We start from the raw sequence: 11,806 nt of genomic DNA, 5'->3' as shown, positions 1-11,806 counted from the left end.
GATAGCAAAACATTATTTAAAAGCATTTTGTGTTAATGCCAATTACTTAGTTAAATCCCTTATAGAAGTTATGCACAATAATTATGGAATCATGGTATCTAGATCTAAGTTTTCTAGAGCTAAGTGCATAGCCCTTGAAAAGTTGTACGATAACCACAAAGAATAGTACACCAAGTTGAATTACCTAAATGAGCTTAGGTACACAAATCTAGGGTCAACCACTATTTGTGACTTGAATGAGAGAGTATTCAAAAGGCTCTATATCTATATGCAAGCAATGAAGGATGGCTTCAAAGAAGGATGTAGGCCTATTAAGTCTCACTTAAAGGGATATTGTAGGGGTTATCTGCTAGCTGCTATTGGGGTTGATACAGATGGCTCAATTTATCATTTAGCATTTGCATTTGTAGAGAGTGAGAATCAATCGTCTTGCTGCTGGTTTTTAGAATTATTAGGTAATGATTTGGATTTGAGTAATTCTCACATATTGACAATCATGACAGATAAACAAAAAGTATTTATGCCATTGCTTTTAATTTTTTGTTCATTTTAACTCAGTTTAATTTTTCTTTATAATATTTTATTTTGGTGTGTAGGGGCTGATGGAAGTTATGGCAGAATTCTACCCCAATACATAAAATAGAATATGTGTGGGGCACATACATACAAATTTTAAGATCAATGGTCATCAAAAAGGGAAAAAATTAAAGGACTAACTTTAGATGGCTGCTAGGGAAACATATGTTAGGGGGTTCCAATACGCCATGGAAAGAATGAAGGTATATTTTTATGGTATTAGTATATTATTTTAATAAATTTAAATTCTCCAATATAGATTTTATCAGGGGCATCACATAAGTGGTTGTTAGAGAAAGATTCTAAACAGTGGTTAAAGTTACATTTCTCTTTTAGAGCCAAGTTAGACATGCTGTTAAACAATCTTTGCGAGTGTTTCAATAAGGCGAATGTGATAAATAACATTTTTATTATACTGTACAATTTTTAATATAGTCTAATATTTTTTAAAATTTTATGAATAGTTGATACTTGATGATAGAGACAAGCCAATTATTACATTGGTGGAGTCTATTAGAGCAATATTGATTCAAAGACTTGCCAAAAAATGATCAAGCTAATAAATTTCCTGGGCCTCTATGCCCTAAAATTCAGAAGAAGCTATGCAATGCAATATCACAATCAAATAGGTATAACTAACTATGAAATACTTATATATATTTTTTGTTATATTAATTGTTTCTTTGTGTTATACAGCTATTGGACCAACATTTCAAGTTTCATGTGGTCCTTCAAATGAGCATTGTGTCAACATTGAAACTCAAACTTGTTCTAGTAGAAAATAAGAACTAACAAGTCTATGCAATTTCACTTATTAATATAATATTCATTTATACATATTCTATATTTTTTAATTACAATTAATTTTTTTCATGCATACATTCTTTGTGTCTATGCAATTTCTGTCATAGTAATGGATCATGAAAGGCCAAAAACGTTTGTCGACTAATGCTATTTAGTGAAAACTCAAATGGACATATACTCCTATTTGTTTAACCCAATAAAAGGTCTTAATCAATATACTCCTATTGAAACAATGGAGCATGTCTTACCACCTGCCATGAGAAGGCCCCCATGAAGACCACACAAAAATAGAAGAATAGAGGCTGATAAAACACCACCTCAGACTGGTAGGGTGATAAAGAGGGGAGTTAAATTATTATGTAGGAATTTTGGACATAATGTCAAAACATGTAAGGGTTAGGTTGGTGGCAATGCCAGGCCCATCCAACAAATATTTGCTACAAGAAAATCAAAGTTGTCAGTAAGTTATACTTGAGACATTTTGTAGCAATAAAATTGTTTATGATTGAATTTATTTATTTTATTGTAGATTATAAGAACAAATCAAGCTCCAACACCAAATCAAGCTAGCATGCAAAATTAGATAACCAATTCATGGATCCATACTGTCAGATGAATGTCCACTCCCACTGTCCATATGAGTCTAGATAGTTGTGTCACTAAGTCATCTCCTCGTCAAGCTTAGATGCAAAATTAAAGAACCAGTCCAAGGTCACAACCACCTTCACAAGGTTATACTATTAGGTGGATGCCCACCCCCACAGTTCACATGAGTCAGGATTCTTTTGCCAGACACACTACACCAAACTTGGTATATAACGACACTTTTAGATGCGTTTTTTAAGAAGATGCCACTAATTTTTAATATTTAGCAGCGTTTATAATAACAATGCCACTAAATGACAATAGTAGCAACGTTTGCACGAAGACCGATAGACATGTATCTTTAGTGGCGTTTTAGAAAACGCCGCAATAAATTAATAAAGGGTGGCGTTTTTTAAAAATGTAAACATGTGCTTTTAGTGGCGTTTATGAAGCAAACTCCACAAAATGAGTACTAAATAGCGTTTGTAAAATCAAATGCACAACGTTCAGACCGTCCATTCCCTCTCCCTTGTTATGTTTTATCTCCCCCACCCTCTCGTAAAAAAACATCTCCTCCCAAAAAAGAAAAGTGAAGGAGCTGCTGCATTTGTTCGATGCCTTCAAGAAAGCCGCCAATTGGCCGCCTCCGACGCCGTTTCCTCCAACTCCCACGTGGTTTCCAGATGCGTCGACGCCTTGAACCAGCTCAAGGAGTTCCCGTCACTTACGATACTTTTGTTTCTTTTCAGGTGCGTTTCTCTCTTCCTCTCCCCTGTTATGTTTTAATTTCTGAATGATTAATAATCTCATGTATAGGTTTTTAATTTGTCTCTTGAATTTTCTGACTGACGATTAGGAGAAATCTAAATAAGAAGAGCAGTTGAGCACAGTTCTTTTTTAATCTCGTGTAAACCAATTTGGTTTTTTTATAGGTTGGATCTCAGTGTATGCTTCTAACAGATAATTATTGTGAAGACGCTTATGAACTACTGCAAACCCCAATGCTGAAAAAGCTTTTGGTAAATTTACATCCACCATATTCTTCACACAGTACCTTTGTTAAACTGAAAATTCTTGTCTGGGATTCTAAACTTGTTTCTTTTCTTCTTTTACAGCTTTCTGGAATTCTTTTAGACACGCAAAATCTGAATGTTTATTCTAAACTGTCCATGGCTAGAGATACCGAGGCAATTCAACTTCTTCTCGTCAGTTCGGCTCGAATTATCAACATGCACTTTTCGATCAATGTAAGAGCTGACATCTCTATCAATATACATATCATCAGTGACTGAAATTATGTAATTTTTGGGTTGTTTTCTTAGTAATGCAAGATGAAAGGGACAGTTCCTTTGTTGAAGCAGTGCAGCATAACTATGGAAAGCCTCATAATGATGGTAATTAAGCAATCTGTACTTGGTTAAGCCCAGATTTTTATGTTTAAAGTCCTTAAACACCATCGTTCTGAAATTTGTGGTGATTATATAGGTGATGGTGATAATAGACTAGGAGCAGAGAACACGCCATCTAATTTGTGTATTGAAGCTTCGACAACAAATTCTGATAAAAATTCTAATCATGCAAGGACCCCAAAAGTTAACAAGTCTCCAAGAGGTCAATTCTTTAGATTTTTGATTGCTACCACTTGTGTGGTCAATTCTTTAAAAGTTCTGTTTACTGGCAGGGGCAAATGCAAGAGGTCAAGATTTTTTTTTATTATTATCTCATAGTTTACCTTATATAATTTATCTGGACTAGATGATTATGGGGTTCTTCATTGCAATAATGTTGCTTTAGCAGGTGCAAGAGGTTGTGAAGACGATGAAGACTGAGCTTGGTGAGGGCTGGATTTTTCACAAGCATTGCAAGGTGATGTGATTGGCACATTATGTACATTATCTAAGAAATTCTGTTTCATTTATCCCAATTATCAATAAATGATTCTTGTGAGTTTAATTACAAATATATTTGGAAATTTGCATTCTACCTATCGTAGATTGATGTTGAGAATCTACTTATTTGAATATTTTGCATTCTACATATGAAGTAATTTTTCATTTTTTCCCTTTCTTATGAGCTGAATTACATTCAAAACTATACCTTCAAGTGCATGTTCTTGTTTGTTAGGAGTTGTCTTTGATTGTTATAGTTAGCATCTGGAACTTAACTGGAATTCAGAAATGAAAACTGGGTGTACATTAATTATGTACAAAAAAAGTTCTTCTAGGTTGATTCAATAACTTATATAATATTCATTCTTTATTTAATTGAAGCAACAATTTCAAGCATCTGGGGTTTATTTATTGGTTGTCCAAAGTGGGCGGAGAGTTGCAGGGTAATATTATAAATGATTTAGACCATCTTGGGATTTTACTTCCAGGAAACAATCAGAGGGGATCCTTGACAACATGAAAGAGCAGCCTGATGTTGCAACATTGTTGATGGTAAGCCATATTTTCGAGATCTTTAGCAAGAGTCTTGCAAAAATACTCTTAACCCTTCGGTTTAAGTTGAAAGTGGTATCATACTTTAGTTTGTGTGACGCTCGTTGCATTAGTTTGGGTACATTATCAAGGATCAAAGCTCAGTCACTGCATTGCTATTTAGCACTAATTATTTGTTTTATATTTTCTTTTATTAAAATTTTCTTTACTATAGAGGCCACTGTAAACTTGCTCCTGTCATGGATGGGAAAGAACATGTTGTTGTCACGTTCGATGGGAAGTACTTACCATACTCCGAGCAGGTTCATCGTCCTCCTGCTTTCTTTAATTCATGAATAAAACTTACTGGACCCCTGAATCACAATTGTTTCTTGTTGATATAGAATACTCGTTCTTTGGTTATTGAAGGGTCTTGAAACAACAGCTAGTGTTGATTGTGGATATAGGATTCTACTTTGGATTTTATAGTTTATCTTGATTGATTCCCAAGTTCAAATACAAAGTTTTCGATTAAAGTTAATCATGTACCTCTGTTGCACCTATTCTGGAACTAATTAGCACATTTCTTTTTGTAGATTACTAATTTACATTCCCCAATCGAATACTCGAAGTCAAATGGAGTATTAATCAATCGAAGTTGCAGATTACTGCTCAAAATTACCACTTGAAGAATGTTTTGTATATTTATTTTAGTGAACAATATTTTTTTTAATTGAAAGAGAAAGAACCTAGACTAAAGTATAGTGAACAATGTTAAACTACATTACATTTAATTTTAATTTATTTTGTTGTTAAGTATTTTTCTACATAAGTTTTGTCGTAATTAAATTTTAAGCTTGATAATGCTACATGATATTAAATTTAGGTTATATAGAGTAGAAATTAATATATGTAAAACCAATTAATCATATCGGCGTTCTTTTGCGGCGCTTTGGGAAGGAAACGCCACTAATGACGACATTTTTTTATCATAAAAGTTGTTATATATCATAACATATACCGACGTTTGAGAAAACAAACAAACAAGTTAATTAGCGGTGTTTGTTTCCAAAATGCCACTATAGAACTTGACCTTTTGCGGCGTTTGTTTCGAAAACGTTGCTATAGGTCTTGACCTTTTGCGGCATTTTTTGTTCACAAACTGTTGTGGCAGGCGCTTTTTATTAGTGTCGGGAAAGTTTTTAGCACGCTTAAAAACACCGCTATAGAACTAAAAAACACTGCTAAAATCTTATTTTGTTGTAGTGTCAGTCATCTCCAAATATGCATAAAAGTAATTATTGATTTGTTGATAGCATAAGTTTTTTGTTTGATTTTTCTTACTAGTGCACTTGATCATATACATTTGACCATTGTGTTTTGATTAATTGATACTATTAGGTTTTTTGTCGATAGCTGAAAAGAGCTTATATATGCTTACAGAATTGGTATGGAAATATCTTTTTTTGTTTATGTATATTGGTTAAACAATGATGTATGTCATATTTTGGCCTTGAAATGAATGCAATAATATTTTTTTGAATGTTTTCTTTTTAAGACAAATTTAAATCCAACTAACAAAGCATAACATTGATAAAATATATTACATAAATCACTCCCACAAAGAAGACAAGAAAAATAAGACATCAAATTATTATCTTAAATCATTCCCACAAACATTAGTGACAACAAAGTAAGAAAAGAAAAGAAGATAACATAATTAACTGGTAATAATTTCAACTATCGTTCCCACAAAGAAAACAAAAGAAGTAAAAATTCACCGAAGTTTACGTTTTCTTTCTTCTTACTCCATTGCTTCAATCTTTCTTAAAAACCCAATAATAACAATTTTAGACAAAAATTTACTGATGGATTATACCAGCAAAAGAACTTGCAAACCCTAACCCCTTTTTCATAATTTTAACAGCCTCAAAACCTCTTACTAAGATTTTCGTCGGTCCATCCTGTTGTTACTGTCAAACGAAATCCACGGTAGCACATCTGATTCGTATTTTCTGAATCCATGTTTTAATTTTAGTCTTCTCTTTACTCTTCTTCTTCCTTGGCGTTACTCTTTCTTTCTCTTATTTCAACAGCTACTTTAAGGTTTTAGAATGAGAGAATTTTAAAATATGAATATTTTAAATAAGAGTTAGGGTTTTTTTTTCTTAAGTGGCATTCTGACGTGGCTTGTAGATATCCAACATGAAAATAAAAAAGGTTATGGAAAAGTTACGTCGGGCATGTCGTTATTTTTTAAGGTGGAATGGTTTGATTGAACTATTTAAATGATTAGATAGTCTGATTGATCGTTTCCAAACGTTAATGGTCAAAATGATTTATAGTCATAGTTCAGTGTCACCCGTGTAGTTTACATTAGATTTATGTACCAACAAAATATAAAATTTTAATTAAAACAAATAATTATTCGATACCGGTTTAAGACTGAAGTTGTACACATATTAACCCTAAACCAAATGCCTGCCAGAAGAATAACATTTACATTACCCAGGAATAAGAAAAACACGAACAAAAAAGCAGCAACCAACCAAACAGTCCCCACCAACAATAACTTTTCCTTTCTCTGTCTTGGGATTGGAAGAACACACAAAGTTTCATCTTTGAGCTTCGTGTTGAAAACACACTCTTTTTTGCGGCCCCCATATTCTGTTCTTAAATTATAATAATTTCCCTTCAATTTAAATACCCTTTTTTTGCTTTCAATTAGTGGGGAAAAGAATCAAAGAAACGGTCTTAAGAACAAAAGAATATCACGCTTTATTTGACCCCTTTCCTTTGATGCTCATTTAATTCCCAATTTTTTAGGGCTTTTTATTGATCTTCTCTTTGTTGGGTATCTCTCATTTCTTCTTCTTCATTGTCACTTCACTTCCCCGGTTGCCCTGGTTCAAGGTAATTGCCCATTTGCCTACCTTTTATTTTATTAAATGTCAACTCTTTGTTTTTGTTTGATAATTTCCCTTGTTCTTTTGCGAAATTTTGTTGTGTTTTGGATTCCCAAATGGAATTTCTTTGTTCTTGTTTCTTGTATGATTGATTTGTCTGTGTGGTTTTAATTTAGCTGTTTTTCAGGTTTGTATTAGTTGTAACGTATTGATGAGAAGTCGATTTTTAATTACTGGGAATGGAAGTAAAAGTGAACTTAATTTACTCATAGAAATTGCAAGCAAGGTTTTATTCCCCCCCCCCAGTACATAATTTTCCATCTAATTAGTTGTTGAAGTTCTATGGAAATTGTGGAACTTGTGCTTGATATGGTACTTTATGTCAAACTGGTAGTTCCTCAATTCGCAACATCAGACCACTTTTGTTTTAATTTTATGTGTGATATCGAGTGATGGAAACATCGAAATCCTCATAAATGCTTTGTTTATGCACTTTAAATATATATGTATAGGCTAACTGTGTACATTCTTTGGTGGCAGGTACAATGTTTTGTTTAGGGGAGAACTTGATCTTTTTAATGTCAAATCCCAAAACCATCTTCCATGGTTCTCTTGATAGGCTAGGGATAGCTTAAAACGATTTCCGTTTTCAAGGAAGCGACAGGCTATTATAATTTCATGGCTCGGAAAGGTAATCAGCAGAAGAATGGGAAACAAAGCGGTACGGAGGCAGGCTATCGAGTCTCTAATGCGAAAGGGACAGGAAAAGAAAATAAGAAAATGGTTTTTGATGGAGAGGAACTACCAAATGGTAATCCACCAGATAGTACTTTAACCGAGACTTTTAGCAATGGTCATCTATCTGGGACTGATAATAAATATAGGCAGGATCCTGAGATATCCGTAACAACAGAGAAGCATGATGATGCAGCTGAGGGTCGTGGTCTATCAATATCTTCCGGTAGTAATTCTGGGGATTGCATTGAAAATGCTGCTTCAGACAAAGCTTCAATTAGAAGGGAACGAAATGAAATATCACCTGATGGAAATCTTCATCCAAAACACAAAAAAGGAGTTTGGGGCTGCTTGTTGAATGATTTTCACCTTCAAGATGCGATGGAGAATGTAAAGTTTTCAGATTATGTGGCGGTAAGAAATATGAGAGCAGCAGCGAGAGCATCTGCTGCATCCACCTGGAATGTGATAAACCTGTGGCTCGAGAGGTTAAGGCCAATTTTCATTTCCCTAACAGCTAAAGTGTGTAATGCTCGAGATCATGTCAAAGTAAAGGTTGAGCGATTATATCCCATTGTGTTGACATGGCTTAGGCATTTTGGAAATATCATGCTTCTTTTGTCAATAATCTGGTTGGACTGTACTCTTAGGGGCATTGATTCCTTTCTCCGAATGGGTACAACGTCACTTTTTTCAGTCATATGGTGCAGTATTTTCTCAGTGTTTGCAATGGTTGGGATGTTGAAGTTTCTTATTCTCTTGGTAAGTTCTGTTTGCATCTCATCTTTGTTTTTCTTAAGGTTTCTTTGTCCATGACCCCGCTGCCTCAATTTGCATTTTACGAATCCCACGAACAATCGACTGCATAAAAATGTTTTCACAAGTATTTTATTTGATATTCTGGATGTTTTTTTAGCTATCGATTGCCTAAATTTGTTTAATTGTTTAACAATGATTTATTGATCCTTCGGAAAAATTTCTTGAGCTATTGACAAATTCTGCATATACTTCTTTAAATGCTGGGTACACAGGTCATAGCTGCTATGACAGTGGTTTTTATCGGGTTTACTTTAGCGATGTTGGTAGTAGCTGTTTTTGGATCTATTTTCCTGTGGTTGTACGGAAGTTTCTGGACAACTCTTCTTGTGATCTTTCTCGGAGGTGATTACTTCTTCCTCTTTCGATTGTATTTTTTCCATCTGCAAATTAATTCTTTCAAATGTATGGAATTCTAATGCTTGCTGTTGTTCAGGATTGGCATATTCATTTAGCCATGAGCGTCTTGCATTAACTATCACCACTATATATTCTGTATATTGTGCTTGGATGTATAGCGGATGGCTCGGTTTGCTTGTGGCTCTAAACCTATCATTTATCTCAAGTGATGTTTTGATCTACTACCTAAAGAACAACATAAATCAGCAAGCAAAACCTAATGTAAACCCAGAACACACAAATGGAATGCACGCTTCTTTCTCTGAAAATGCTCCGGGGTTTTCAGAAGATCGTGGTCCTGGGGTGGCTTCAAGTAGTGGGGTTGATACCGAGATAACTTCTGAAGAAGAAGTTGCTCGATTGTTGAACTGCACTGATCACTATTCTGCATTGGGTTTGTCGAGATATCAGAACGTCGATGTTAATGTACTGAAGCGAGAATATAGAAAAAAGGTACCACCTAAGTAATTTTCACACTATTTGGATACCATCATACATCATATTTCTACTTGTTATGGTCTTGTTCTTAATAAATCCGAGTGAGCTTCTACGAAAGTTCCGTTGGATCAGCTTACACTTTGATATCCAACGTTTGTTGCTTTTTTCCAATTGTTTACTTACCATAATAAAAAGGAACAATGCATATCTGATACTGAATTTTGCTTTGATAGGCAATGCTGGTCCATCCTGATAAGAACATGGGAAATGAGAAGGCTGTGGAAGCTTTTAAAAAACTTCAAAATGCATATGAGGTAATCTCTCGGTTTACTATGTTTTTCACTGGATATGGTTTTCATTTCATTTCTGAGAATAATAATACAATTTCATATCTAGGTCTTACTTGATTCCGTAAAGCAAAAAGCATATGATGATGAACTTAGGAGGGAGGAGCTGTTTAACTATTTCCGTCGGTTTCAAAATGCTTCTCAAAAGGTTTGAACACATGCCCTCCGCGTTCTTAACTAAAAATATAAAGGTTGAATGTCTATCATGTTCAAGTTTCTTACTTGAAGTTTGATATATATATTTCTGAGTAGGTTTGTCAAATCTTTGTATAGTACTTGACCTTTTTATTGCTTTTGATTGCGCAGTATGATCAACATGGTTCTGGATTTGGATGGTCAGATGCTGATGGCGAGGAAGTGTTCGGAGAACCTAGGAGAATTGCCTGCAAAAAATGCGGTAACATTCATGTCTGGATACAGACAAAGAAATCAAAATCTCGAGCAAGATGGTGCCAGGTATTTCCTTTTCCTCCTAAATCATCATCTATACTTTTTAAGTTGTCCTTTGAGCACGAGATCCCAATTTCGATAATATGGTGTCCTGTCCCTCACAATGAATTATTTATGTTTCTGGAATATTGTCTAAAGGAGTGCAAAGATTTTCATCAAGCAAAAGACGGAGATGGATGGGTTGAACAATCTTCACAGCCCTTCCTTTTCGGGTTATTGCAGAAGGTATGTACTTTCCGTCCCTCGTCACACGCTGATATTTTATTTTTTCCGATTTTTATACATCTTTGTTTCAACATACAATCAATTATACATTCTCTTGAAAAACAATTGAAAATTAGAATGGGGATCACTTCTAAAATATTTACACAGTTACGGCCCCAAAACAAAACCGCCTGGTTTAGGGTTGAGTTTTTTCGGATTTTCAGGTCGATATTTTAAATCTTAAGATTTTATTCTGCATCTTTACATTATAGTTATTCGTTATTGGTGTAGGTGGATGCTCCCTCTGCCTATGTTTGTGCCGATAGTAAGATTTATAATGCTACGGAATGGTATATTTGTCAGGTAAACCGATATTTGTCTTGCATCCCTTTATTAAGCAAGTAATCTCTGGCCATTACAAATGAACTTTTTGAAGTACATACCGGAAACTGGTTAATATGAAGATCTCTGGAGTTCAAAACAATGCTAGAATTTTCATTCGACGCTCTTGCAATCTGCATCCTCTGTTTAGACTCTCTTAAAACCTCTTTAGTTGTGGATAAACCAGTTGAATGCTGCTGGATTTTATTGCAGGGAATGAGATGTCCACCGAACACGCATAAGCCAAGTTTTCACGTCAACACTAGTTTGACATCCAAGCATAGTACCGGCAAGGGTAGTTCCGGACAGAGAGGCGGGAAAATACCAACGCCTAATCCCGAAGAAACCATGGCAGAGGCAGAATTTGTGGAGTGGTTACATAATGCAGTACAAGCAGGCATGTTTGACAATTTTATAGGTAGCACCTCTGCGGAGAGCCCAGCCGCCAAACCCGGAAGTGGCTCAAAGGCTGGTGGTAGCAATATGGGCGGCGGTGGTAGCGGGAGCGGAAACAAGAGAAAGAAGAAAGGAAAGAAACAATGGTAAGAATCCGTCAAGCGAATCGACAGCATTGATGATTAGAAAGTCCCGTTGAAGCATAAAACATGCAGATTTTGTATAGCATTTTCTCTTCATCCTAACTTCAAATAAAGTAGATATGGAGGATCATATTCATACTGATTTAAAATGCATGGAAAGAATAGCTGACAATAGCTTATATAACAATAGCAGAGATTTTGCTTTG

General features: G+C 34.8%; 1 protein-coding gene across 1 annotated transcript; it reads left to right on the top strand.

The window, feature by feature from the left end:
* Positions 1–6,937: 6,937 nt before the first annotated feature.
* Positions 6,938–11,806, top strand: LOC120127463. The gene is made up of 10 exons (XM_039145378.1): positions 6,938–7,298; positions 7,832–8,788; positions 9,058–9,187; positions 9,279–9,694; positions 9,913–9,993; positions 10,076–10,174; positions 10,333–10,482; positions 10,615–10,701; positions 10,972–11,043; positions 11,275–11,806. Exons 2-10 carry the CDS (start codon positions 7,970–7,972, stop codon positions 11,605–11,607), a joined length of 2,187 nt encoding a protein of 728 aa, XP_039001309.1. The 5' UTR covers positions 6,938–7,298; positions 7,832–7,969; the 3' UTR covers positions 11,608–11,806.

This window comes from Hibiscus syriacus, unplaced genomic scaffold (genome assembly GCF_006381635.1).
Source record: "Hibiscus syriacus cultivar Baekdansim isolate YM2019G1 unplaced genomic scaffold, ASM638163v2 tig00110467_pilon, whole genome shotgun sequence".
Taxonomy (NCBI): Eukaryota; Viridiplantae; Streptophyta; class Magnoliopsida; order Malvales; family Malvaceae; genus Hibiscus; species Hibiscus syriacus.
Note: the sequence above shows the minus strand (reverse complement) of the source record. Positions and strands in the feature narration are given on the sequence as shown.

What these genes read in the sequence shown, in the direction of transcription:
- LOC120127463 (XM_039145378.1), top strand. Translation starts at nt 7,970, where the DNA reads ATGGCTCGGAAAGGTAATCAGCAGAAGAATGGGAAACAAAGCGGTACG. An exon ending in TTTTCGGGTTATTGCAGAAG is followed by an intron (nt 10,702 to 10,971) that starts GTATGTACTTTC and finishes TTATTGGTGTAG; the next exon opens with GTGGATGCTCCCTCTGCCTA. An exon ending in CGGAATGGTATATTTGTCAG is followed by an intron (nt 11,044 to 11,274) that starts GTAAACCGATAT and finishes ATTTTATTGCAG; the next exon opens with GGAATGAGATGTCCACCGAA.